This window comes from Haliaeetus leucocephalus, unplaced genomic scaffold, assembly GCF_000737465.1.
Source record: "Haliaeetus leucocephalus isolate CR32 unplaced genomic scaffold, Haliaeetus_leucocephalus-4.0 Scaffold506, whole genome shotgun sequence".
NCBI classification, from domain to species: Eukaryota; Metazoa; Chordata; class Aves; order Accipitriformes; family Accipitridae; genus Haliaeetus; species Haliaeetus leucocephalus.
This window is the reverse complement of record NW_010972942.1, coordinates 1,576,242-1,604,163: the sequence shown is the minus strand read 5'-3', so window position 1 is coordinate 1,604,163 and position 27,922 is coordinate 1,576,242. Positions and strand designations below refer to the sequence as shown.

At 35.9% G+C, this 27,922-nt stretch overlaps 1 protein-coding gene across 3 annotated transcripts; it reads right to left on the bottom strand.

The window, feature by feature from the left end:
* Positions 1-213: 213 nt before the first annotated feature.
* SNX16 (sorting nexin 16) lies at positions 214-27,922 on the bottom strand. Of its 3 annotated transcripts, XM_010575839.1 has the most exons (8): positions 27,736-27,922; positions 23,948-24,410; positions 20,047-20,133; positions 14,838-14,986; positions 9,025-9,094; positions 4,335-4,471; positions 2,026-2,142; positions 214-1,738 (listed from the first exon to the last, which is right to left on the bottom strand). In XM_010575839.1, exons 2-8 carry the CDS (start codon positions 24,317-24,319, stop codon positions 1,633-1,635), a joined length of 1,038 nt encoding a protein of 345 aa, XP_010574141.1. In that variant the 5' UTR covers positions 24,320-24,410; positions 27,736-27,922; the 3' UTR covers positions 214-1,632. The 3 variants fall into 3 exon arrangements, with proteins under 3 accessions (XP_010574141.1, XP_010574142.1, XP_010574140.1); XM_010575840.1 differs by lacking the exon at positions 2,026-2,142; XM_010575838.1 differs by lacking the exon at positions 27,736-27,922 and having other exon boundaries at positions 23,948-24,421.

Genomic DNA, 27,922 nt, shown 5'->3' with positions numbered 1-27,922 from the left:
CAGCAGAAGTACAGTAAGTTTTCTGGTCTCTCATTACAGAATTCTCATTCATTTTCATGCACACATTTTTTGGTACAAACAGAACTCAGACCAAAAGTTGAGTAACTGTAGGAAATCACTGAGGTAAGAATGTCTCTTTCTAATAGTATTTTTATCCTTTTACTAGACAAGGCATTGAACATTTTTTCTACAATGGAAAAGAGAAGACAGGTGTTTTGTCCATAGTTTTATTTCACCAGGAAGGTTTATACAGTTCTGCATAAAGGTCATTGTATGCACAGCCTGAAGTACAAAGCTCCCTTTGAAAACTCCAGCACAAAGACACTGCATATTGACAACATTAAACAACGATGTGGGTGGTATACAGCGAAAAAAAGATTTAAAACAAAAAAGCATTCTTCCTATTGGAAAAGCAGAATAAAACAAGGCACTTCCAGTAAATAAGTGAAGAACAGAAACAAGCTGCATCAAAGATTCCACAGAGCTGACACAGAGCACTGTAGCAAAATTCTGCAGTAATGAACAAGTAAAATACAAAAAGGCACTACATAATCATCTCCCTGCAACTCCCCTTTCTCAACCAATTAGCCAACCGAACTTGGCACAATGGAGTCTTAATTATAAAGTGCATCTCCTGTCGTAATACATTTTGAAAAATAGGCTATAGAACATATGTAGCAATATCCCCATGTATACAATATATTGAAACAAAAATACATTGCAACTAGGTTCAATCTAGTTATGAACTGTGCAGGAAAAAATATGGCTTCTTTACAAGTCTTTCAATTATGTCCATATAATCTGGAATATTTCTGAACAAACATGAATGTATTAGCAAGATGGTAAGAGGTAGTGTTCCAAGTAAAAGGCAAACTCACCAATTTTTATTGTTACATGGGTATATAGCAAAGGTATCCCAGATTTTAAAAGCAGCATTACCGAACAGAAAGTATTACAGCATGCTATCTTGGGATGAAAATACACAGTGTTTTGGGGGTCTCATATTAGTTCCTTCAGCAAAAATGACCATTTTTTTGTTTAAAATGTTCAACTACAATCCCATTGCGTAAGTACTTTTCTCTTGGTACTGTAAGTTTTCCTATTGCATTGCATTAAAATTTCCAGAGAAATATTCTTCAGCTTTATAATTTAAAAACAACACATTCTACACTCTCAGGAAACGTAAGATGAGTCCATTTTTACTTCAACAAGCATTAACTTATGGCTATAAGAATATGAAAACACAAATACCAAACAGATGAACACTTCAAATGTGTCACATCAGTGGAAACATATGACATGCTAGTTAAATGTATTTGGTGATTTAATGTGAAGCTTTCGTCACTCTGCTAGGAAAGTAAGCCAAATTGTGTATGTACACTATCTAAACTTCAGCTGATTTTAGCCCTTATTAAACTTTAATATATTAAATATATAAAGGCTAGATAAAAACTGAAATCAAAGCAGCACTGGGTATATTTCTTACGTTAATAATTTGTAAGGATTTATGTAAACATTCAATATGTGCATTCTTGCTCTTTGCTGTAAATTCTTCACAGCTACTCTATGCCCCTACCCACAGAGTATGTCCCAAACATGAACCCTTCCCAGGTAACAGCAGCTGCTACCGATCTATTCTTCATCAGCCGTATATGCTACTTCAGCGACTTCAATTTCTGGTACAGAATTTTCAGCCAAAGAGCCACTCCAGCATGCCTCATGGTTCTCTTTATCTGAGCTGCAACAACAGATCAATAAGCTTTGTCAAATGGAAACTAATATGATTCTCCATAGTCATTTTATGCCAGCAATCCACAAAACATTTACAAAGCTTGTTCAACTTACCACTTATTCCACATCTAAAATTATCTATCCTGAGGGCCTTTATGAAACATGGGATAGCTACAGAAAGGTGCAATAAAATGCTGAATTCCTCAGCTGTTCTGAATTTATGCAAGACCAAACATTTAAAAACATGCTTAAAAAAAGCCTTAAATATGTTATAAGTAAAATAATAGTATTTACCAGCTGTCCTCACCCAGGGTACCCTGGTCTGCTTCTACTGCAGAAGACTCCACCTCACCACTGCACTCACTTTCTTCTCCTGACATTTGACGAGTCATTTTTCCTAAAGATAAATCCCTACAACAAATAAGAACAGAGTACCACCAATCCATACAGCAAACATTCATCACTGAAGAGCTGTTTGTTTCATTTTAAACTCTGCAGTTTCTGGGAACCTATCAATCTCACTCCTACATGCCCCATTTCAATTATTACTACAGAGATGCAGGGCTTGCACTGGATAGCTATTCAAACAGTTTATTTGCTCCAGCTGCTTATTCCTAAACTAATTCAATCCTCTGGTTGCATCACAATTTAGTAGTTTTACAAAATTCAAGTCCCAGAGGACTGATTATTACTTCAGGTAAGAAATTACAAGCAGATGATCTAAGACACACACATCTTGCCTAAAAGGCACAAGGATTATAACCAAAACATAGTTAGAAGACAGGCAGGATGATAAATAGATTTCTTCAACACTTTCCCAAGTTTCTCATTGTAACTTTAGGGTCACATATTACATTTCAGAGCAATACATTTTCCCATTAATGATAAAGAGACAGGTAGTAATTTTTTCTTAACAGCAACACGAGCTGACAGTCTGACTAGCCTGGCTACAAATGGGAATACAGTCATGTCAAATTATCAAAAAAAACTTGTTTCCTAAGTATTGCTCCGTGTGGAAATCACATATCAATTTAGTGTTGAAAGCTGCCACTTGAATTGGAAAGAAAAGCTTGTGAACAATTTTGTGTTGAAAGTGATACTACTATTATTTCACCCTCTTTTTAAATTACTTTAACTACTATTGTTTCTATAGTTTTATTTTAATGCATGCATGTTAAGTAATACCTCAGCAGTATTCTCTAACACGTTTATTGGCCTATGTTTGGGCCAAATCCAGCATGACATGTAAAGGCCTACAAGTCTGATGCCTTGTCCAATTGTCCCCTCCTACCTCACATACATTTTAGGTACCTGGCCTTTCAAGTGTAAAGGCAGAAGATGCTGAATTCTTGTTGGGTCATCAGATCAAAATTCCACTTCAACAAGGCCAAAGACAGACGCCACTTCTTTTGGGTTCAACTCCTATCAGACATGCTGAATTTCTTAAACAAGGTCATGGGTTTACTTGCTAACTTTTACAACTAAAAATCACAGGAGTTATTTTCCATTAATACCTCAGATACTACTTGGCTGACTTTCAATAATTTTAAACATCTGGGAAACTGGCAGGGCATATGTGTGATAAAAAAAATAATGTCTTCAGGGAAAGCACTAAAAAATAAAATCCATTTTTGCTACTCATGCATTCTTGTTTTATTTTTAGTTACACAGAATTTCCTATCATGATGTTTTAGCCAAATAAGAGTTATTTAATTTGTATTGGCTATTTCACTGTTTAAGCTAGCAGTAGTCAGAACTTTCTTGTCAAACAGGGAAAATGTCTTTCAAATGTAATTACTTGCCTTCAGGAGTACGTGACAAACTGAATATGGTATTCAGATCAGAATTTTCAATAAGCCACAACAATTCCATTTAAATCCTTTTCCAAATGTAGGTCACTTAAACCTTATATCCAAAGATGTGATTTGTTAGTTAACCTGGATTTGCTAGACTCAACAACCCAAGCAGTATTAATATAACTTCTAAAGGGACCATGGGAATTTACTCCTTTGCTAAGGAAACCCCACAATGACTGACTTAGCAGGTCTATCAGGACACTGAATAGCCCAACATCAACTCTGCTGGGCTTGCTACAAAGTTTAGCAGACAGGCGCCATAAAGTTTGTAATAAAACTCCACCATTTTTTTTTCCTTATATTTAAATGATCTGTGGCATCGTCCTAGGCAATTCAGAACAAAATTAAAGACATTTATACAGACATATAATCACTTGATCACTATGGTCTGTCAAAGCTTTCAGTACAGGTGGAAGTTTTTCCACTGCTCTCATCTCTAGCAGGGCATTTCACATATCCAACATTTCAAAAGCAGAAGAGAATCTTTGCCTTATCTTTACAGGACTTAAAGGATTATGAAACGTAATTGCAGTTACTTTAGAGGGAAAAGATGAGACAACACTTTCTCAGTCATTTGTACTAAACAACAGCTTGTTAGCCAGCATATAAGAAAGAGCCCGCTGAAAAAATTGCTTTATGTGTGGTTATGAGGGGCAAAGTGTTTCCACGAGTACATTTAAAGCTGGTGCCTGTGAGAAAATGCCTTCACGAAAAGAAACTCCTAAACCCCATAAAATTTCTACATACCTAATTCTTCTTTCAATAGCATCTATATGAAGCTGCTTTTCACTTAACAATTTCTTCAGCGATTCAACCTCCCTTTGTTTTTCAAGCAGTTCTTTTTGTAGACGGTAATTTGTTTCCTCCAGAGTTTCACAGAAAGCCTAAGAGACAAATTTAAGAACATCTTCCATTTAACTTCAGTGGACTGCCTTTACTGATTTTTCTTTTAGAAATATCAAACTGTAACAGAATCGTAGCTGCTTTTCTTTATATTGATTACCACAGAGCTACAAAAACTTAAAAAAACCAAGAGTTCTGTCCTTAATAAAACAATGCTGCTTTGCTTTGAAGAATGAATTTATTACGCTAAACTGCAATGCAAATACTTTTATCGCATCATTTGTTTGTCTCACAGGAGATTTCAGAAAGAGGTTTCTTTCCTTTGACGCAGTCCCTGATTTTGAACCTTTTTGCCTATATGGGACATCAGCTGAACTCCCTACTCCCCTTTCCCCTCATATAAGATTTGCTTTCACGAGACTTGGAATTCAGTTTCAAAGTATCTAATTATTCCCAAGATGCTGGGAATATTTGGCTAAACTGCATGTTCTTCCCTTACCCAGGATAAAGACAAAGTTGTACAGTTCTGTACCAAATAGCTGTTACAAATATGACAATTGTGAGAGTTGGAAGACCAATACACATTTTGAAAAAGTTTAATGAAATGCTAAGAACACTAATGACAACCATGATAACTCTGCTGAGCATGACATGTATATATAGTCCACCCTGATGAATCTGACAGCAAGCAATCTCAACAAACCTTAATGTGAAGACCAACGTATAATGCAGTATCTGCTGAACACAGGAAGTGACACAAACATTGGCACAGAGCCTGGAAAGAGCAAGTCTACCAACAGTAATGTGCAATTCTGATTTAATAATTTACATGTTCTCACTAAATAAGAAACCCACATAGGAGGCTTTCTTGGCTTAACATTACATGCACCTAACCACTATTTCATGGAATCCTCTGAATATAAACTTTTTATATGAGCTCAGTTAAGAACAATGCTGTTGAAACACTGTTTTCCTAAAGTTTTAAAATGGGCTACAAACATCAAGAAGATACCGTTCTTTGCTTTAATTGAAGCAGACTTATCAAGTTCTTTAAAATATTGAGTCTTCCTGTAATCATACAATTCAAACAAATGCAATGTTTTTCAATCCAATAGCCATTTGATTTTTATTTTTTTTTGCAATGAGTTTTAATTTTATTGACTCAGATAGCAAATTTATCTTGGTTGACAGGCATTGAAGACCAATCATCAGTTAAGCCACAGCTTTATTCACATCTACTAGAGCCGAGAACATGTGGCATGCAATTCATTCTTCACACAGCGTTCTTAGTGATTGCTTTAGCAATTACTCCAGGTTAAGCAGTCATCCTGTTCCATCCAAACCAATTAAGTTAATTCTAGTGTATTTTGTAAAACTGTTCAGGGTTGCTGGTGGCCTAGCTGAAAATTGGCCATTATTTCCTTAAGAATGTAACTAAGTTATATGATGTCTACCTTTAGATTTATGCACATGCAAATTTCCCTATTCACAGAATAACTAAAAGTACTCCACATGTTGTGAACTGTTTCATTGTTCTATATGAGATCTGAAAGAAGACATTTGGAAAAACCCATCTCTAGCTGCAATCTGTGTATCAGCTGCCCAAGGAAAGGGAGTGACTCTTCACAACTGAGTAAGAAAACATCAACATATTCTGAAGGATGCCATAATAGCAGAAAGGTGAACCAAAGCTGAGAAAGACCTATGAGGGAACTGTGTGTAATGAGACATCTTGCTCCTTGAAGACCTGGAGTCTGGTACAGTTCTAACACCCAGGTGGGACCAATTTTCCCTATAAGTTCTGAAAGGGCAACAGAACTAGGCCAGCTGCAAGAGAGCTTGTTTCCTTCTTCAGTAGATCATGAAACACTGATGGCTAGGAAAGGACCTGTGGAAACAATTACCAAGGATATGACAGAAAAAAGATTGCTTTAGTGAGTATTTTGCCTACATTTCTGTGATTAAGTTTCTGTAAGGCCTAAACAATTTCTAATGGGGGAGGTACCTGTACCCCTCCCAAAAAAGATAAATATGTTTTGGCAAGTCCTTACTGAACTGGAATAATAAAATGGACATAAAACAAATAGAGGACATCCGTATTTTCCATTATTAGGAAAACAGTAATAGAAGATTTTTTTTTTTTTTTTGCAATGCTTTGTATCACAACAGTAACAGCAGAAAGGTGAAACAGAAGTGATTTTTGAGATACCTTTAAAAATGAACTCCAGGAATAAGTATGTGAACCACAGCGCTTGCCCTGTAGTTGGGCATAGTTAACAAAAGCAAGGGATGGATATAGTTGCTCTCTGATATGTAGGAGTTCAGGATCCTAACAGGCAGAAGCAGGGCAAAAAGCAGGACCACAACTATGGATTTCGGGTGAGCAGACTTCAATCTCTTCAGACATCTCCTTGGAAGAAAGACTCCATGGGAAACCACTCTGGAGGGAAGAGCAGACCAGAAGAGCTAGTTGATATTCAAGGATCACCACCTCCAAGCTCAAGAAAGGTCCATCTCAATAAGAAGGAAATCAAGCAAAGGTTGCAGGACGCCCATATGGATAAGCAAGGAACTCCTAACTGAACTCAAACAAAGTTTACGAGCACTGGAAGTATAGAGAAGTGACCCAGGAGGAATATAGGGCTGCTGTCTCATCTTGCAGGGACAGGCTTAAGAAAGTGAAGGACAACCTGGTGCCGAATCTGGCAAGGCCATGCAAATGGAAATAAGAAAGAATTCTACATGTACATAAACAGCAAGAGGGAGACTAGGGAAACCATGGACTTGCTGCTGAATGGAGCTGGAGAACTTGTGACAAATCACACTGGAAATGTTAAGGTACTCGATGCCATCTTTGCCTGTCTTGTCTGGTAAGACCAGCCTCAGGAATCCCGGACTTCAACAACCAGAGGAAAAGACAAGGAAGGGCACGACAGACTTACGCTCAGTGGAAGAGGATCAGGTCAGGGAGCACTTAAACTGGACATATGTAAGTCCATGGGGCCTGACAGGTTGCACCCATGAGTGCTGAGGGAGCTGGCTGATCTTCAGCTTGTTGTCCATCAGGACCCCATGGCTCATGATTCAAAGATCATAATCAAAGGTAATTAAAGGACTTGAGCATCTTTCATGCAATAAGAGGATGAGCGAGCTGTGACTCTTCAGTCCGAGAAGGGAAGGCTTAGGGTGATCTTATCAATGGGTATAAATACCTGATGGGAGGGAACAAAGAAGGAGCCAGACTCTTCTCAGTGGTACCCACTGACAGGACAAGAGACAATGGGCACAAATTAAAAACCAGGAAATTCAATCTGAACACATTAAAACACTTTTTTTTTTTTTTTTTTACTGTGGGGGGGATCAAACACTGGAGCAGGTTGCACAGAGAGATTGTGAAGTCTCCTCTGTAGATTATTCAAAACTTGGCTGGACATTGTCCTGGGCGATCTGCAGTAGCTGACCCTGCTTGAGCAGCAAGGTTGGACTAGATCTCAAGAGGTCCCTTCCAACCTCAACCATTCTGTAATAAAGCAGGGTATCCCTTGGAGACCAGAATTTTATGACAACTGTGCCTGACCAACTTCACAGAAATGGTTAATAGCCAAAAGTACAGCAGCACAGCTATTTTAATAGTTTGTCTAAAATCCTATGGTGAAAGAATAACCCTGAGACTTCACCATGGCATAAACGACCAAAATCTTTACAAAGGCAGCATTAAATTTCTTAATTCATTATCTGAACAAATAATTCCTGCATTTTTTATTACTTGTCATCAACTTAAATAGCTATAATGAAACATGATTGTACAGAAATCAAATATGAGCTCATAAAACAAAAAACTACCAAATCCTTTAATATACATAGTAATGCACCAAGAGCCAAGGCACTCCCACTTGCACACAAAACAAACTGGCAAATACAAATTTAGTTGAAGAAGCATCGCTTACCATTTATAATTTCTACAGCATTAATAATGTATGTGCAATTCCAAAACACATTGTTATTCTATAAAGCAAGAAAACTAAGACAACCTGTTCTAGACAGACTTGGTATATAGGTCTGCATGCCAGTGAAACATACTTCTAATAAAATAGGCTGCAGCATACAGCATTATTTGTTCAATGTGCTCATATGCACATTGAAAGGCTGCTGTTTTACAACACTACTTGACACTGCTCAGTTATCTGCAAGAACAGTATTTTTTGTGGTCAGAATTAATCCCTTCATTACATTTCATAGCAAGAACATTTTACTGCAAGACCTGAAGTCTCAGGTGTACGCATTATGACAGTGTGTTGAATGTAAACCTACAAAAACTCTCATATTCAGCAGTTGCCTTAAAAACAAATTTCATCCACTGGTCATAAAAGGCAAAAAAGAATAGATTATACCTTGGGACAGGGATCAAATACAGCAGTCAAAGATTACCAGTGATCAGACCGTGTCAGTTTTAGAAATATAGCCATTTGCAATTCTTTGTGAAAGAACAGAAATAAAAATGTTTTATTCCATACTGTTTCAGCAGATTTTACAATATCCTAACAACCAACACTGCCTTTTGCATTCTCTTTTTGTCATACTACATAGCACTTACCCTGCTTTCTTCTAGACTGTCAAAAGGACCTGGAGGATCATCCAGACAAAGAAATTCCCTCACTGCAAGGCTTTACCAAATAAAAGAGAATGAATTACTTGGTGTACAAAAAGCAACAATACTTAAATATGATGATACAAAGGCAGTATTTCTTCAAGGGACACAAACATCCATCCTCAAATTTACTCTGAGGTATTCAAAATAACATTAACAAACTATTAAGTCTTATTTGTACATGCAAACCAGGGACAGTATTTAAAAATGTGACTTAAGAAGTTGCACAAGTACAGTTAAGAGTTTTCAAACAGAGAGTAAGTCAATTTAGAACATGATTTTTCAAATTTGTTGCTACATGACACAACTGGCAAGCAAGTTTACCCTTTTGGTATTGAAAAGGTTTGAAAAATTCTCCTGGTGAAAAATAAACATTAAAAGATGGATGAAGAAGTATGCTGCTAAAATCCATACACAGATTCCCTCAGTGAAACTACGCATGGGTACTGAAACACCCTTACGTGTCTCCATTTTGCTAAGATCATAATCCACTGACATATACACAGTATATAATTTTTATATATATATACACACAAAGTATATAATTTTATATCTATATATAAAAAGAATAGTAAGTTATAAAAGAATAAGCAGTGACAAGGTTAACGTGCCATGGATATACTACATAGCATCTCTAAACACACATTTTGAACTAATGCATTCAACTTAATTGTGTAAAACTCTGTAACAGTTGTCATCCCCCTCTATGCATTGTTTTGCAAAGCCCAGAAGAAAGAAGTATGTGCAATGCTGTGGTTTACTATAGAGTATTTTGAGCATCTTGCTCCTTCTATCTTCCAAGTTTAGATTACTTCTCACAGAACTCTTCAACATCTCCAAATATGTCCCTTCACCCACCTTTCCTGCTCTGTTGTATTCAATCGTCTATAAGTAACTTCCAATCAGAATACTGTATTCACAATTAATTAGCAAGTAGTAACTTGCCAATTCTGTGCTTGCACTCACTACTACAAATCTTTAAATCATCTCCCACTGCAATGAATGAACAAAAATGGAAGATGTGAATCCAAACTAATTCCCCATCTCTTCCTCCCACCTAAGTCCTGTGGGAAGGTGAGGGCAAAAGGAAGTAGTTTTCTACCTTCCACTCATTCTCTGCATTTGAGGCAGACGCAAAGTACAAACACAAGAAAGGAAACTTCTTTTACCCAGCTACTAATCTAAACAGCTTCAGGTTTAGCAAGCAACACGGGGAAAGAAGTTTTTTCAGCAAACGCTAATCATAGATTATGCCATCACTTTTAGTTTTAGAAAGGCTCTGAAGAATATTTATCTAAACCACACTGAACCTTTATTTTGTTGCTGGATTTTTGTAAGCCTGTTTGAGTGCTAATTGCACATGTGAAGATACAGGTGGGTATTTTTGGCCAATGGTTAGTAAGAAGTCTTGTCTTCGTACCTACTTTCACCTCATCAGCCTTTACACCAACCTGAAAAAAGTTTCTCCTATAATCATGGTAATTCCTTTTCCTACTGAATCTATGTGACAAATGTGATAAAACCTTCCTTTTTCAAGCCCTCTCCACTGGTTTACATTCATCAATCCACGATCTGTGCAAGCCATAGCCTAAACCCGTACTATTAAAACAGCTTCTCCCACGTACTCAAATCAATAATAAACAATTTCTGCTACTTAAACCAAGACTATCACTCCAATTAGCACAAAAAATGATAGGTAAGAAGTCATTAGTTAAATTATTAGAAAACATAACCTCAAACCAAATGAAAAGTTATTCAGGTGTATAAAGTACATTTTCAAGGAGAAGAGCAGGGTTGTTTTTTTTCCTCTCCAAATAGTTTAATCTGTTTGAAGTGACACTTTTCCAACATGAAGCTCAAGTCCATTCCTTAATGGTTGAATTGTTCTTTTCATAAAGATGAAAGTTAGGCATATGTGAGTTCATTCAGCACAATGCAGAAGAATTCATTACGTGGGAACACTTCTGCTCACCATTTTTTTTTCAATATCTTCATCTTTATTCACATAGCTCAGTTCAAACATATTTTAAAAGTATTTATTTTCTAAATTTTGCTAGGAAATTTATTATGTTATTGAAGGGTAACATTAAAATGGCATAACATGCAGTAATGCTTGTGAGTGAAAAAGGAAATACTCAGAAAAATAAATGTGCAAAAGTATCCAATCTACACATATCATCTGCTTGCATCAGGTCAAACCCATTTTTCTTCTCCCTACAGCTGCTGGCAGAAAACTGTGTCTTTTTCTATAGTTTTCAAAACTTCTTGAAAGAGAAACCTTTATATTCATTATTTTACATAAGGAAGGCAAGACACTTAAAGCCACACGTCACCAAAACCATTGTTTCTTTAACTAAAATATGCACCTGATGGCATAAACATTCATTTGCAGTCTGGCTTTACTCTGCGAGTCTGCTTTGACCCTGCTCTCCCCTCCACGTGTTACACCTCTTCCTTTCATCTAACAAATAGGAGAAAATTCTGCCTTAAAAGTATCATAGAAATCCTCTACATCATGCAACAGATTGCTGTACATGGCTTCTTTCTTTGCTCCTATGCTAGCTGACATCCTTCTTGAGAGAGGCAGCAATGCCAGGGTACACCAGCACTACGAAGGGCAGCAAGGGGCAGTGCGGCACATGGGATCCCTGACAAGACTCAGCAGCCGACCGAGTTCCTCCCTTTCACGCTGCTGCTTGTACAGGGTGGAGGCAGAGGAGAGCCGTGTCATCTATATAAAGCCAGATGATGCTTCTGTTTAGCAGGTTACAACTTCTTTCTCCCGCTTCATGGGTTGTATGAAATTTTCTTGAACATATTAAACTCTACGGGTGGATTTCAGTTTGATCTTTCACTGAGTCTTTAATACAAGGCAAAATATGAGAAGAAATCCATAAACCACAGACTCTAATTAGTCACCTGCATACCGTCCTATATTTTAACTTTAAACTGCTTTGTGAATCTAGTTTTATTAAAAAATAGGTATACCAAATGAGGTCTCCTATCCCTGAAGGGCAAATTTCCCACTGTCAATGTGTCTCAATGATAATATAGTGCATAAAGAGAAATGAAACAGACCTCTCTGGAAAGAAAAAAGGCTCAGTTGGTTTTGGTGTGACCCAAGCAGTTTGACTTCCTTGCAAAACCGCAGAAGTGGTGAGCTTTTAAGGAGGAAACAGGGTCAGATGCTCACCACTGCTCATGTAAGGTGCAAATATTAATTTTCATTAATACAAACTTTTATTCTCTGATAAGTGGGTTAAAATAAAAAAAAAGTCAGATCAAATCTCCCCAGTTTTAATCACTTCTTGAAGAATCCAGACCTTCCACAGATCCAAACATTAGAACATATGCCATACCACTAAGCTATAAAGTTTATTAAAATCTTAATCTTCATGCAGAACCTTACACAGCCAAGACGAGTATTCCTCAAAACCACATTTCAGTTAACTATCTGTTCATTAACCAAAATACAAACTGATTCCACAAATACTTAAATTTCCTTTTGTAGCTGATGAGCTACGAAGTCTGAAAGTTATGTTTTGGGCTTTTTTGCCTTAAATTATGACAAACACTATTTTGTCCAATATGGACCATTATCAAGATATAAACAAGCTTGCTGAAATGCCAAACTAGCTACAACAACACGAGGCATAAAGCCTTCTGATCTATTCAAGCAGACTAGAAGTCCATCCAGCTCACTCACTAGTCTGTCTCCAGCAGCATAACATAAGTGACATTTAGGGAACAATTCTTTTTTTTTTTTTTTGGCACACATATTATTGTGTCATTTAATAATCAGGAAGTTCTTAAACTGCTCAGCCACATATTTCACCCATATAATCATGTTTAATAGCCACTGACAGAGAAACTCACAGGTTGATCCCAATTTCTTTTTGAAACCATTTAAGCTTTCTGTCTCTGACATCTCACAACAAAGCTTCGCAACTCAGTGTGACATAAAGACATGACTATGAATCATCAAAAATATTAACATTCTTTACTCACCTTCTTCCCTATCCCCTTGATGATTTCATACACCCTGTTTAGCCAGCCTTTTCCCAAGATGACAGACTAAAACAAACAGAACTCTTCTTGCAGGGAAGTTTGTCTATCATTTCATCTGGTTTTGCTTGCTTTCTTTGTACTTGAGCAGACCGTCCTTTGAAATTGAATGCTATGTTTTAGCACTGGACTATGTGGAAGTGCAATTCAGATTCCCACAGCAATAACATATTTTTTTTTTTCCTTTCAAATTCCTCTTCAACAATTTTCATGCAACTTTTTGACTATTGCTGAATACTGAACTGATTCAGAAAACTGTATCAATACCAATAGTTATCTTCCAGGCTGTGAAAAACAACTGAGTTTATGATTCTGTACGTATGTACTTACTGTCATTTTGCACTTCATGATGTGAAAATTTATGTTAGTCACTCAGTGCCTCGGGATTCTTCTACAATACTTCATGATCTCATTGTTCATTCCCTTTTCCAGGTAATTCCTAGATATTCTGAACACCAGTGTCCATAACTGTGATCAACACTCCATATATAGTACCCCTAAATTTCCATCAATCCTTTTCCCCTTGCCTCTCAATCATTTTATACAAGCTCCCTCATAACTACTTGTGAGACAGATTTCCCTCTGCAAAAGACATTATTGCTTTTCCAAGTATTATTTTTATTTACCTGCTTACCACTTTAGTTTTTTTTATTACGAGCAGTACCAGAAGTCAGACTTACTTACTAATCTCTAGTTTCTAGACTCAGCAGTCAAATGCCTTATAAAAAATGCACCAAATGTAATAATAGCCATTCTAGTAAAAAGTAGATATGAGCATTATATGGTCTCACACCACAGCTCAGCAATTTCACATTTTAGTTCCTTTAAAATTCTTGAGGGAATGCTGTTTGCTCTACAGAATTTCTTACTCTTCATTTTTAATGGAGGTTTCAGACAAAGACAATTCCTCAGACTCATTCCTCAAAGAATCTCTGCTACAGCAACCTCACAACTTTTTTATTTCTGGTGTTGGAAAAGGTTTTTAGAACCAACTGTTCTGCCTCTAGCAACTTGCTTACTGAAGTTCTCTTTTGGCCTATATTAAAATGATTTTACATTTCATTTGCCAGAGTTATGTTCTAGTCACCTTCCAGCTTTGGAAGAATCTTCCACTTTGTATGAAAAAAGGTATTGTTCAAAGACTTCAGCACTTTGTTGCTTAAACACATTATGTTTTTTAGACTCTTCTTAAGCCTTTTTTGCTTTGTGGTTTACACTTATGTACAGCAATCTATAAAGGTACTTCTATTACTACCATGTCATGTAAATTAAAAACCTTTAGTTTAATACACATTTTAAGAACTAATCATATAATAGTGTAGGTACTTTCCATTATGAAAGCCCAACATTTAATCTCAATATAAATTAACAATATATCAATTCTGCATTCAGCACACAGAAGTAATGTTTTAGGAGTAAACATGGGATTAATCTAACACTTTAAATATTACAGCTTTTAGTTAGTAGTTAAACATGTACAGTTCAAAATACTCAATTCCCATTTTTGCTTAGGTTAAGATGGGATTAATTTAATAGGACACTAAATTCACATAATGAGCAAATGCACAACATGAACGTTAATGAAATTCCTTACTATGTTGTTCAAAGGTATGCTGCTAGAGTCTAGGAACCTATATGAGGAATTTGGACACAAAACCACCATCCAAATCCACAGACAAAGTTTAATCACATACCAGTTAGCAATATCTTTGTGAGCTACTAGGTTCTGGAGGAATGCTTGTAGTCCCAACTGTCGATCTTCCAAGAAGTCAGGATTATAATTATCCTTGAACCAGCGCTTTGGTGGAAGGGCCAACCGAAAGCCCGGAAACATATCTTTTAGCTGAAATAGAAATCAAAGCCAAAGAAAACCATGAAAAAAAGTTTTGATGAAATACTGAATTTGACACAGGCACTGACTTTACTCAGAATTACAGGATCTTTCTGTCTTCTGTTAAGTTCAAGCACAAGGTAAGTCTCAACCAAAAGTACAATCCAAATTATAGCATAAATTGTGGACACAGTTCTGTCACTTGCTGTGTTGCCTTATGCAAATGACCTCTCAAATTTGAAAAACTTTGCTTTGTTATTTAATGTCTCTGAGTATGCTATTTAATGCCTTTGAGACAATAAACGTAAAAAAATTGTATGTAAGTAAAAAGTCTCAGATGAGCAAGCATTTCAGTGGTGTTTCTTCTGAAGTACTCAGGTATAAGTACTATATAAATAAAATATATAAAAGCCCATTACAGACCTACAACTCTGCAACTCATCTTTTTGGGGGGCTAGCAGAATGAATTACAGCACATGCATGAGATACTTCTAGTAAAGAGTAGCTCTTTGTACACTCAGAATATTAAAATTTCAGTATGCATGGATGTGGCTCAAACCCTAGTACTAACATGCAAAATTGTGTTTTTGAGTTACTTATAGTAGTGGGGTATACTCAACATCCCAAATACCTAGCGTTTTTCTTTGAATTCAGAAATGAAATATACAAGTGAATGGAAGCATAAAATTATATCACAATGGACCTGTCCAAGAATGCAATTATTTTTCTAAGATGCAGGAAGATCAAAAAACATTAACACCTTCATAAAAACCCCAATTTTTAGATGCCTTTTCTTATAAGAGATGCTTGACACAGAAAAACCTCAAAGAGGATTTACAGCCAACAAGAAAAAGAAAACAGGTTTTACAAAATCTAACGTTTCTCTAACTGCCACAAGAATTGTTTAATCTTTTTCTGAAGACAGGATGAAGCCAACTGCTGTCAGAGATGTACTCCATACACCTAATATATTTGTATGAATGTTCCAGTGACAGGTATTCCAGAATCTGCCTTGGAAACAGTTTAGCACTCAATGTTTACATAGCTGCAAGGTAATTCTTCAGTGAGTGTCTTGATCCTTGTACAGCAAAATTTAAGCCTTCTGACAATAAGCTTTATTTATTTAACTACTCTTTATGGACTCATGGAAAAAGCTAATGGATAGCTCTTTCAGCAGATTAAGTTTTAAAAATGTTAAAACAGATACTGTATTTCAGCTAGAATCTCTCTACACAGTTTAAAGGAAGAACCACATTAGTGGATCACCCTTGCTCATGTAAGTACCATTTCACAGCACAATGGTGCTTTTTTAACACCACAAGTATTGTATATTCAAATAGCCCACGACAACTGCTAGTTTCTTATTTATAGAATGGTTTATTGTCAAAGCTTTGCTCTTTATTTTTGCATTTAATTACTTAAGTATGTTTTCCTCTTCTCTTACTGAATTTCATCATGATATTAGACTCTTCTTGGTATTTTTAAGTTTATCTTTGGTCATCCAAAGTTCCTTCATCTCTTACCAAGTTATCATTAATACCACATATGTAAATATCATCTATGCTCCATAACCCCTCTTAAGTTCTATTCTCTGAAAAGAACTGAACCCAGAAAATGTAACAAAATGAGTTCCTTTGTTAGTTGTAGAGAGGAGGCAGAGAACCACTGCTGGGAAAGCTTTTCAACCACAGAGATTTCTGCTTAATGGTAATTTCACTTGTATGGTTATGTAGATCATGTAATTTATTTCTAAGGAAAGAGTATGCCTACCCACAGATTACTCCTTTTGTGGATGAAGGGAGTATGAGAAAGCTAGCTGCTGTCAGCAGACTAATTTTCAACAGCACAGTCCTGAGGCATTCTTCCTTGAATACTCCTCAGACACAGCAGAAAAAACTGTGGGTCAGACAAGTTATGCTGGCTGTGATTGCTTGCTTGGACCCAGCATCTTTTCTAGACGTCTCTCCCCTACATGACCACATGATAGATTATGCATGTCACATGAGGCATAGTCTCAGGGAGAAATGGTTAACTTCTTGGTTCTTAAGACTGGCCATTTCATTGTTTGTTCAACTTCTTTACCAGCATAGTAATAAACTTTACAAAGTTCTTTTCCCATATTTTTTGGGGACTGAAGAGTATTCTTCACATACTTCTACAATCCACTAGGTGTTCTTAACAAACAAAGCCTATGCATCTAGCCAAATGTCTGTATTTTAGCCTTTGCTCCTAACCCCTCAAATTCTGTCATGTTTCAACATCCACTAAAATTAAAACTTTTTGTTAATATTACAGCAAAAAATATTTCAGTCTTTGCTGTATCATTCACTATTCACTTTCCATACTTTGCTCTCAAGTAATGTATATTATTTTACTGCCTCCTTCCCTTACTTCTGTCCCTAATGATTTATAGAACTTCACCTATTGCTCTTAACATCCTGTGACAGTCCATCTTGCATATCAGCACTTCTACCTTAGTCTTTAGAAGTCTGTGCTACTCTCCTTGTGCTGATCTCTATTTGTACTTTTTTTTAAATTAATTTTGACTTTGAGATCATTATGTGGCTTCTTGTGTACCCATACTGGCAATATTTCATCTTTCCTTCATATTGGACTACTTTGCCATCCTCTTCTATTTGTCTTCTTTCAGTAGGTACAGAGTTTTCTTAACCTTTCATTGCCTGGATAACCTTTTCAGTGCCAAGCTTTGACACTCAAAGAACTTGTTGCTCACACTTGAAATCTGTTCTTTTCAAGTCTTAACCTGCTGCTGCACTTACTCATTGCATTAATAAAAAGAGAGTTCATGTTTTGAGATCTTTTATTCCCATTCATTTCTATTTTATTAGCTGTTCCTTGCTAAAAATTTTTCAGAAACTAGTGGAAGTACAAAACACTTTCTAGGATCCTACAGCTATCTATTTTCTTTGAGAGATCAGGGCAATAAAGCATGCTATTACTAAGTTCACTTGCTGCTTCTATTAGTTAGCTGAGCTGGATTCATTCATCTAGTCCTGATTTTATCTACATGTCCCCATTGTGACACTGTTGCTATTCTCACGTTTTCTCCATTTTTAGCGACTGCCAAAATCCAACTCTCAGATCAGTTTGGACTTGCAAGCAAGTATATGCCCAACACGTACAAAAGATACTGCTCTTTTGTCTTTACCTGGTCTTCCTGAAAAGCCATTCCCTCTCTGTTAATACTTCAAACTGATTCACACAGTGATTGATTATTCAATTCAGTTGGCATTTAATGCCAAGTTTCTAATACCATTTCAGGGAATCAATAATTTGCCACCAGCCTCAAGAAAGATGATAGAGAAAAGGATTTATAAGATAGTATATTTCTCTTGTTTATATTGGATTTCTAGGAGACAGGGTATAGAAAATCCTGAAAGTATACATGCATGCAACTTCACATCTATATTTGCCATCAGAGAACAAGGAGTGGCATGTGTTGCACCATGCCTTTTGAACCACTGATGCATGCATATAACCATTTACTCTTCATTTCATAAGACATTATGGTTTTTATAACACAGAAATGCCAGCTCCAGGAACCGAAACATATAATTCTGAAACTTCTCGAGAATTACAGAATAGTAACATAATAAAAGTTTAGATATATACTGAAAGATGAAAAAGCTTCAGTCAGTGAACCAAGGGAAGAATAAAGTTCCTCCTTCTAAACAGAAATCCTAATACCTACAAATTGCGCTAGGAGCCAGACATTTTTGTCAAAGATTTAACTGCAAAGATTAAGGCCTTCACTTGTAAAATCTAAGTATCTATTCTAAAATAAATACCTGTGGCATTTCAATTTTTCAAACAGCTGATAACCATACTGGAAGTCAATGCATGTAAGCCAGTTCTTGACCTGTATCTGACATAGCTGACCAAAATACAAACTGCTGTATGACTTGACTGCTGAAACTTGAGTTGAAATCCCCAGAACATCATCATCTCAAAAAAAGGCTTTTGCCAATACCAAGACACTCCTTAATTTAGGATAGACTGAATCAAAAGACAGAAATTTGTTCAGAAAGAAATCTCTAAACTAATTCACATTCAACAGTTTGTGGTAGTTTTAGACAGCACTGGTGTTTTAAAGGTGGCCTAAAAGATATACAAATAGGTCAAGCCAAGTTCAAGTCCATATTCAAAATTTCAGCAGAATTAAGTTCTTAGTTGATTAGGCACATTGAACTAAGGAGAAGAAAAGGTATAAAAAAAAAATCCCCTACTATGGGTAAAAAAAGGTAGTGTTAAAAAGTTACAGGTTCGAACATGATAGAACATAATAGCAGAAAATATGTTGAACTTGCAACGAAAGATTATTCTTAGGAATGGACAGCAGGACAAAGAAAAGTGTAATTCTGTTTTTCTAGTTTTATGCTTCTATAGAAATAATGCTAAATGGGATAGCCAAATGCTATTTACCAATTAAAAAAACTTGTGCTTTTTACACAAACATGTTTTGCTTTCAAATGTTCTAAAAACATTAAGATGCTGACCCAGAACTCCTTTTTACCTGGCATCTGTGTCTTCAGCTTTAAAGATCTGATATAATATTTCACAGTTAGCTTCAAAGACACTGAAAACAGCTGGACTGACCAACATACAAAGAACTTCCAATGTTCATGACACTTCAGTTTTATCATGAAAAAAGAGTTTGTTGCACTGGAAAGGACTGAATAATTACTGGATCATTCATGCAAGAGAATACAGGCCGCCAGTTCTATTTCCTTGCAGGGGATACAACTGTTAAAGAGTTAATTTCCTTTATCTAGGAATAAATATAAAGTATCACACTAACAGCTTCAATTTCCTTTATCTAGGAATAAATATAAAGTATCACACTAACAGCTTCAAATGAAGAAATACCTTCTTTACCTTAGCTGTAGTTATTTCACGTATCTTTGAAAAAATAAGGAGGAATCGTATGTGTTTTATATGCAGTAAAAAAAGCAAGAAAAGAAAAGTCACAAAAATGTGAGACACAAAGAAAATGAAATGTGAAAGAAGAGTGAAGCAAGTTAGCTGAGAATTTACCAGGGTATAATTCTCACCTTGTCATTAAGCCTGGAGAAGTCGGTGTACCGTCTGAAAACCACCCAACTTTCCTCTGGACTTCTTTTTACCAGTATTTTGTATACCTGTGTGGAAAAACAGGAATATCAGAAAAATGTGCACAACTTCACATTGCACTGGCTGGAAGGCTGAAATTATCCTTTATTTCTTAATGAAACAAAAGTTGTGGATAAAAAGAAAATCCTTAATTGGATTTTTTTTTTTTTTTTTTACAAAACCTTAATTATCGGTACAAATACTATAAATTAATTTCAGATTTTAAGGAAGGAGTTTCTATAATTCCTACATACATTTAACTATCTCCTGTCTGTAAGAAAGGGTTTGTGAAACTGCACCTAGACTTCTTCCCCAGGAAAAAACAAGTCTCAGCTATCAAAGAGGTAAGTGAAGTATGTTTTAGTGATCTACTTTAACCTTTGCTGAATTAATAGTTTTACTCATTAATCCTTGAGGCCAATCTGTTTTTAAGATAACTGTAATAATCAGGTACTGAGTGTTATATTGTTTTAAAATGTCTCGTCTGACTTGCTTCACAAGGAAAAGTGATGCAGGATAAAAATAACATCCTCCTTTGGTTCCATTTGTCTTGAACATTAGGTTTTGTCTTTCCAGGCAAAATATTACCACTTCCCTAGATAACTGCATCAGAACAATTATACTAGCACTGTAAAACAGAAATAAGAGATCCTTTGAATCATATTTAGCAAGACAACAGCACAGAAGTACCATTCTCCTATTTAAAAGCAAATGGATAAATAAGTAAAACAGTAATAAGTAAAAAAAACAAACCCAAACAATTACCTTTTAGGAGGACCGATGCTCAAATGCCTGAACACAATGAATCTAACAACACACAACTTCAACTAGAAAATATTAAACAGTGTCTAGGAAAGAAAGGTTCTCGTATCACAATCTTACTGTCTCCAATGTAAGGAAAAAGAGGCTCTGCAATTTTACTGGGTTAGCTTTCCCAGTCTAAGTGTTCTCTAGTTAAAAAAACATACAAGGAAGAAAAAGGTATTTTTGGAATAATAATGATAAACAATCCCTTATAGGCATTTAACCAAATTCTATTTAAAACATTTTCTAATCTGCTACGTAGTAAAATCTTTTCTAGTATTTCACATTTTTACAGCAGGTTGTCTTAGCTGATAAATATATTTTTCTTGTTACAGTCCCAGCAAGTGATAACCCCAATGCTAGCCAAGTTCTGTACACATGTGAGACTGTTTTTTAGCATTTTTGTATTCTATAAATATATACGTTGCAGACAGTTACACAAACTACAGATAACTACAGTGCAAATTAAAAGCAATTTTTCAGCAAGTACTTCTCTTATCTACTTTTTAAACACAGAATTCCACTTTCAAGCATCATCATCTGTGGAAGTCATGCACTGTGATAAAGGCAGTATTTCAGTTACTAACAAAAAGCTATTAGCTTTTAAAATTCAAGCTGCAAGACATGCCAGCATTAAAATGTAATTCTTCTGTCTTGCATTTTCTGTATGTTTGTCCAAATGTTTTAGCTTTCTTGTCATACCAAAAGTAGAAACAGTTTTATGTTATGAAAATTTCATAAAGCAGAACTGCTATATAACATTGTGAAGACTCTTTGCTAGCACACAGTGTAACACAGAACAACAAGCTTTTGAACATGCTTGCGGATTTACTTGCTAATCAGTATTCTATTCTTTTATTCTACTAAAAGTTTGGCAAAGGCATTGCTTACAAGTGCACACATGAAAAAAATTCAGTTAGTCTGACCCTCACTTTGAATGGTTTCAAGTAAATACTAGACAACTTAAAAGAAAGTCTTCACAAATTATGGTCAACTTAACTGTAATAAGGAGCACAATCAGCTCATGATTACTGGCAAAAATAAATATGGTCAACCTGAAACAAACATTTTTGGTTTTCTTGCCAAAGTTGAAAAAAGGTGGTGGTTTTTTGTTTGTTTGTTTAAGATTTGTAATTAATAGAGTATTAAAAAAACTACTGTCTGTTCCTTCACACAAGGTCTTGGGAAAAAACTACAAACAAATTCAACAAATTCATGTAATTTCAGTCAATCCTGAATGGCCTTATTCCACAGATAAAAAACATTCAATGAAAATATGCCAATATTTAGTAACAATCTCTGGCTGATTCAGCATCTCATTATTATTTCTAGTTGGCTTTAAAAAAAAAAGTGCTAATTGAACATTCCAGGACTAACTCATTTGAGACTAACTGCTTACAAACAGAGGTGTTTTTCAGCCTAGTTTTTTTTCTCCTGTAAGCGTCAGCAACCATGTACTCCAACATGCACTAACATTTAACTCTTGGAGTTAGTACATCACCCAGCTTAAGTAATTCAGATTCGTATTTTTTGGAACTATGAGATGCTAACAAACAGTAAAAAAAAAAAAAACTTCAGCAATTGAGTCTCCTGTCTTTTACAGGTGATTTCAATTTAATTTCCACTGTCTTCCATCCCATTGATTTTGCACTGCAGAAGCAACTGAAATTTCTAGGATTAATTCCTTGCTGGTTTTAATGGACAATAGCAAGCTTATTTTCAACATGCAGCTGAAAAGAAACAGTTAGTTATGTGCTTTCAGAAACAAACACAGCAACAGAAGTGAATTCAGAAAGAGCAAAAATGCAACCAAGCATTTTAACGATGAAGAATGTTTCATTTGTACTGTAACCTGGCCTTCTACACAAAATAAGGAGTCAAAGTTGTTCTTCAACTGTAGTTACAATGACATCTTACACACACACACTGGAATATGTGTTGGCATATTTTCAGACTAACCCTTGTCAATATAACAATATTAATCATTGTTTTAGTTTTGAAGGTATTACTTAAAAGGAATCTTTAAATCTACATGCAAAAAAAAGTTGGCTCTTCTCTTACGCTACCATGCATGAAGATCTTAGAAACTGAAAAACTTACGACAAGCCAAGCCATCATTCTCAAATAATTAAAAAGCAGCATTATTTAATTCTTTGCAAAAAGAACTTGATGTTTTTATATTTCAACTGTCATAAGAGCATTAGATTCCACACTTTTCTAATCTAAAAGAAAATAGGAGAAAAAAAAAGTTTGTCTGCTATTTCCTCCTCCTTACTTTTTGTGATTAATGTTGCTCTCCTGAAGTAACATAATTAATAAATAATTAGTAACAAACAACTTCCATCAGTCCCACAAGCATTGCTGAATTATCTCAAGGAAATGTTTCAACCACATCCACAAAAACAAATGCACAAATGTGTTAATATATTTATAGCATGCAAAAACCCACTGAATTGCCAGCTACAGTACATTTGGAGAAAATCAGTACAAAGCAGTTAAGCTGGTGTTCTGTTATGAGATACTACATATGTGATGTCTCACTCTGATGTTTTCAGAACAGATTTCCCCTTATTACAAACTAAACCTAGCAATGCAGGAAGCTGAAAACTACATGTTTGCACTTCAGTGCAAAACTAATAACTGTAAAAGGCAAATACCAGGGTGTCTTATCATTCATTTCAAATAAAAGAGTACATTTTATTTGTGATGTTAAACTATCCAGAACTTCTAGAAGTTCAATTTCACAAGGAATTGTAACTTTGCAGGGAATTTCTGACTTCTCCAGCAGAAATTGATACCTGAAGTAGAATGAATTCCTTCTATTCCATTTACAAAGACTGCTTCCGAGTCTCAATTTTCCCACCTGTATAAGGGGAGTGGTATTTTCCTGTCAGATGGCAGTACTTCGAAGCTAAATTGGCATTTGTAAAGTTCCCCAACATCCCTGAACTGCAGGATTAATTACTGAAAGAGAATGCAAAGTACATTCAATTGTTATCTTGTCATTACAGGATGAACTATACTATCCCGAAAACTTACAGTGAATTTTGCCCTTTCCTCCATCACCTCATAACCCAGTATAGTAGGCGTGGATGGTCGATCTTCCCAGCTCCTGGAATCTGTATTCTGCTCTATTTCTTCTTCGGGCTGTGTACAGTATTCTATGGATGTATCCATACCTGTAAACTTAGTCCTAACAAGTGGACTACTACACACAGATGATGTAGAACCAATCTGGTCAGGCACGCTCATCTTTTTAAAACTACCAACTGTGGAGTCCTCCAGCTGTCCTTTCGAGGAACTGGAACTTGTTGAGATGCTCCCAAAAGAAGAACTTCTTTGGTTTCTGTTTGTAAAGCTGGATGAGGAGCTTCCAATAGGAATAGGAACAGGAACATATGGTGTTGCCATCCTTCATGAAAAAAACCTCAGTTTTTGGTCCAGGAGTTTAAGGTTCATCCACTGTATAAGCCATATTTTCTCTTCTTTTCAAGAACATTACCTGTAGTGAAGGACAGAAAATATTGTCATTTTAAAGTGAAAGCAACACTAAGTACTGCTTTGGAAGAATACATATCAGCACTGAGATAGTACATAGTCCTGATGGTTAAACATTTTCACAAGGAATTTGGCTTTGTATAAAATGCTGCTTTTAAACTCTATCTCTGCAGTTTGACGGACAGTTTTACAGGAGTTCTCTGTCTTTCACGGCAATTAAAATGACAAAGTTAAAGTAAGATTACAAAAGAGAAGAATCTTTTGGTCCTTTAAGTGCTATTTTGTTTTATTGAAAAAGTCAAGAATTTTTAGGCATATAAGAAGCTGGGATAGTTTTAGTGACTGTTTAGTATAAACAGTACAAAAGCTTTTCTCAGAATTGTTTCTGCAAGATATCTGGAGCAGACTACATAAGCCAAACATGCATGCTACAATATACATGACATGAAGCAAAAGACAACACAGTAAACAACTTAGGTGAAAAACATATTTGCATATATTAGATATTCACTGAAGTATAATGGATCTGTTTTAAAAGTGAAATATTTTTTCAGAACAACTCTGTTGTATATAATGCTGCAGACATTTGTAACAATGTTAACTGGGCACATTTTCTGTAGCTTGAATTGGAGCAATTAAGTTTTACAAGCATGCACATCAAAAGCAGTGTCGTAATAGCAGCCAGTTCTCCATTCCAGCAGATTAAAATGGAAAAAACAAGTTCAGGGAAAAGACACAAACAAAAGATTTGATATTTGTTCTTAAGGAAAAACATTTCAAGCCAAAATTATCTTTTGTGTGCGTGTGTGTACATTTCTAAAAAAAAGGCAAAAGAAAACTAAGACAGCAGTATCAAACTGCTAAAAAAGCACTATCTCCTCATTTTAACAAAGTACCCAAGAAAGAGCTCTTACAAGATGCAAATTAGATACCACCTCTTTGGATTAATAGGATTTGAGTCACCACCCATTTCACCCAAGAGTATACCAATCAACAGCAGACGGCTGTGAAATGGGAAACTGTCAACCTGATTCACATCATATATATAATCAATCATCTACTGGAGCAAAAACCAAATGAGTTTCCTAATTGCCCGGGTGAAGTGATGCTTTCATTCTCTTGCTCTAAATAAATCAGAGAACATGAATACGGAAATAAATATGAAATAAACCAGCATCAACAAGGAAGACTGAAAAATGCTCTCGAAAGAATTCCATCAGTGAAGGAAAAACCCAAACTTGCTCATCCTTTCAGCTACATAGGGAAATCTTCACACACTCTCTGTGTCAGAAAGCTCAGGGAACTTGACCAACAAGAACAATTTAAAACTGGCAGTGACTCCTCAGGAACAGCTCTGCTTCACTGTAGGATGAGGCTGGACACTCAGCAGCATCCAAGGGACCAGAAATGTCAGTATCATAAACCCCAGCTGACTGACTTTGCTGGTCAGCTACAGGATTTGGACTACCCAGCAGCTTCTGTTGCAGCACAGTCCTGTGCTTGGCTGTGTGACTTAACCTCATGTGTCTGACAGCTGATCTGCTTCAGCCTCCCATAGTTTGAAAGAACCAAGTCGTGCCTGTCTTGGAGATGACATTCTCCTGGAGGTAGACCAAGATCTGAATGCCTTTTTCCACCTGTATCTCAGCAAGTGAATCTGTTTTCTGCCTCAAACAATAAACTTTGTAATAAATTCTTTTAATAAAGATAAAAATATCAAGACACATAAGTATTCTCTGGTAGATATTCTCTAGGAATATTGTCATCTGTATAAAACACTGAACAAGGTAACTCCTTTTTCACTTGCCACTTCAGTGACTCTTCCATGTTACCAGCAAAAGGAATTGAGAGCATCCCTTAAAGAATGCCCCCACCCTGCTATGTTCCTGGGAGGATTAAATCCCTATGAACAGAAGAACACAACCAAGTCCAGGTTTGCAACAGATCAAAGGATCTGTAAACAAAAAAAAATTGTTATTATCTTCTGCTGCATGACTTTATTAATCTGAACCAGGAAAGGAAAATAAGCCCACATCTCAGGGAATCTGGTGAAGTTCACCCAGGAGTTCATGGAATTTTGAGAAGAAAAAAAGCCTGTGCTTTTCAGCACTTTTTGGAAAAAAACCAAAAAAACCCAACTACAAACCACGACAACGTTTTCACCAGTTACTATACTTGTGAACAGTGTCTTTTCTAGAAGAACTTCTTTCTTTAAAGTGAAATGCCAGTCAAGAACTTACTATTGTGAACTTACATACTTACCACTACTCTTAAATGCACATGCATTACTGAAAAGCGGTACCTATATTGGCAAGCAACACAGCTCAAGACAAACAGATCTGTAGAGTAAAGGACTTGGTGTTAAGAATCCAACATCTACATTGTACATGCTTCAGCAGCTTTTATGTCAGACTAGCTGCAATTTGGTACCATTGGCTGAATGCTTATTAACAGCTGGACTGCATTTGGTCTGCTCCCAGGGTATCTTTTCTGGTTTAGTTTCTTTTGTACTCTGCAAGACCATCCCAAGTTGTGAGCCAATGCATATTAAATGGTGATGATCACAATATTTGCTTCTAAAGAACATTCTTGACTCAATCTGACACAGTAAACATATACATAGATAAGTAAAAGGGGCTGATACTACCAGTGTCACACCCAGATTTCTGTAACTCTGAAGAATACCAGAGGAGTATTCTTTGAGTAACAGAACTGTCAGGTCAAGTGAGCAAAGGGCACACTGTGTCATTTAATTTGATTTTTTTTTTGGTCAAAAGAAAACAGAAAAAGAAACATACAAAGATATTACATTAGAACTTACCAGACTCATAAATACATATATATGCATATATATGTATGTAAATCCATCTTAAACTGTAAAAGTATCACAATTTCTAAGCATCTAAAATATTTACATGCTATGAATCACAACAGGGTTTAAAAATCTCATTAATTTGCACTTCATGAAGGCTAAACATTAGAAGAAGAATACAATGTTCAAATGAGGGTCACAACCTTAGGATTCAAGCCTTTTCTATGAATACAGAAGTTTATTGCCAACTCATGCAATAAAAGGAACAGAAAATAATTTGATAAAAAACCCCAACCTTTCCGACAAACCATATCACTCCTTGCTTACATTGGTGCAGCGAGGGAAGATTTAAGTGCACAGTCTGCTACTACCCAAGCTTCACCATGGACTGGTCTCACATGTCACTGCACTGAACCAGCAGAATTGTTGCACCACACCAACTTTCAGAACAAACAGATCACTCACGACACCTATGAGATAATCCAGCAACAGCACTCTTTCTTGTCTAGATATTTACTTTACTTTTTGTAAGAAATTTGTTTCCTGTTCAGAACCTGTATTTGGTTTAGTTTGATTTCCACCTGTAAGTTAAGAATGAAATAAAAAGATGACAATATTTGCTGGAAGTACTGAACTGCTAGACCTGAAACAGGATAGGACAGAGGCCCAGGAACCCTACCGTCACATGCTACAAAACAGCACGA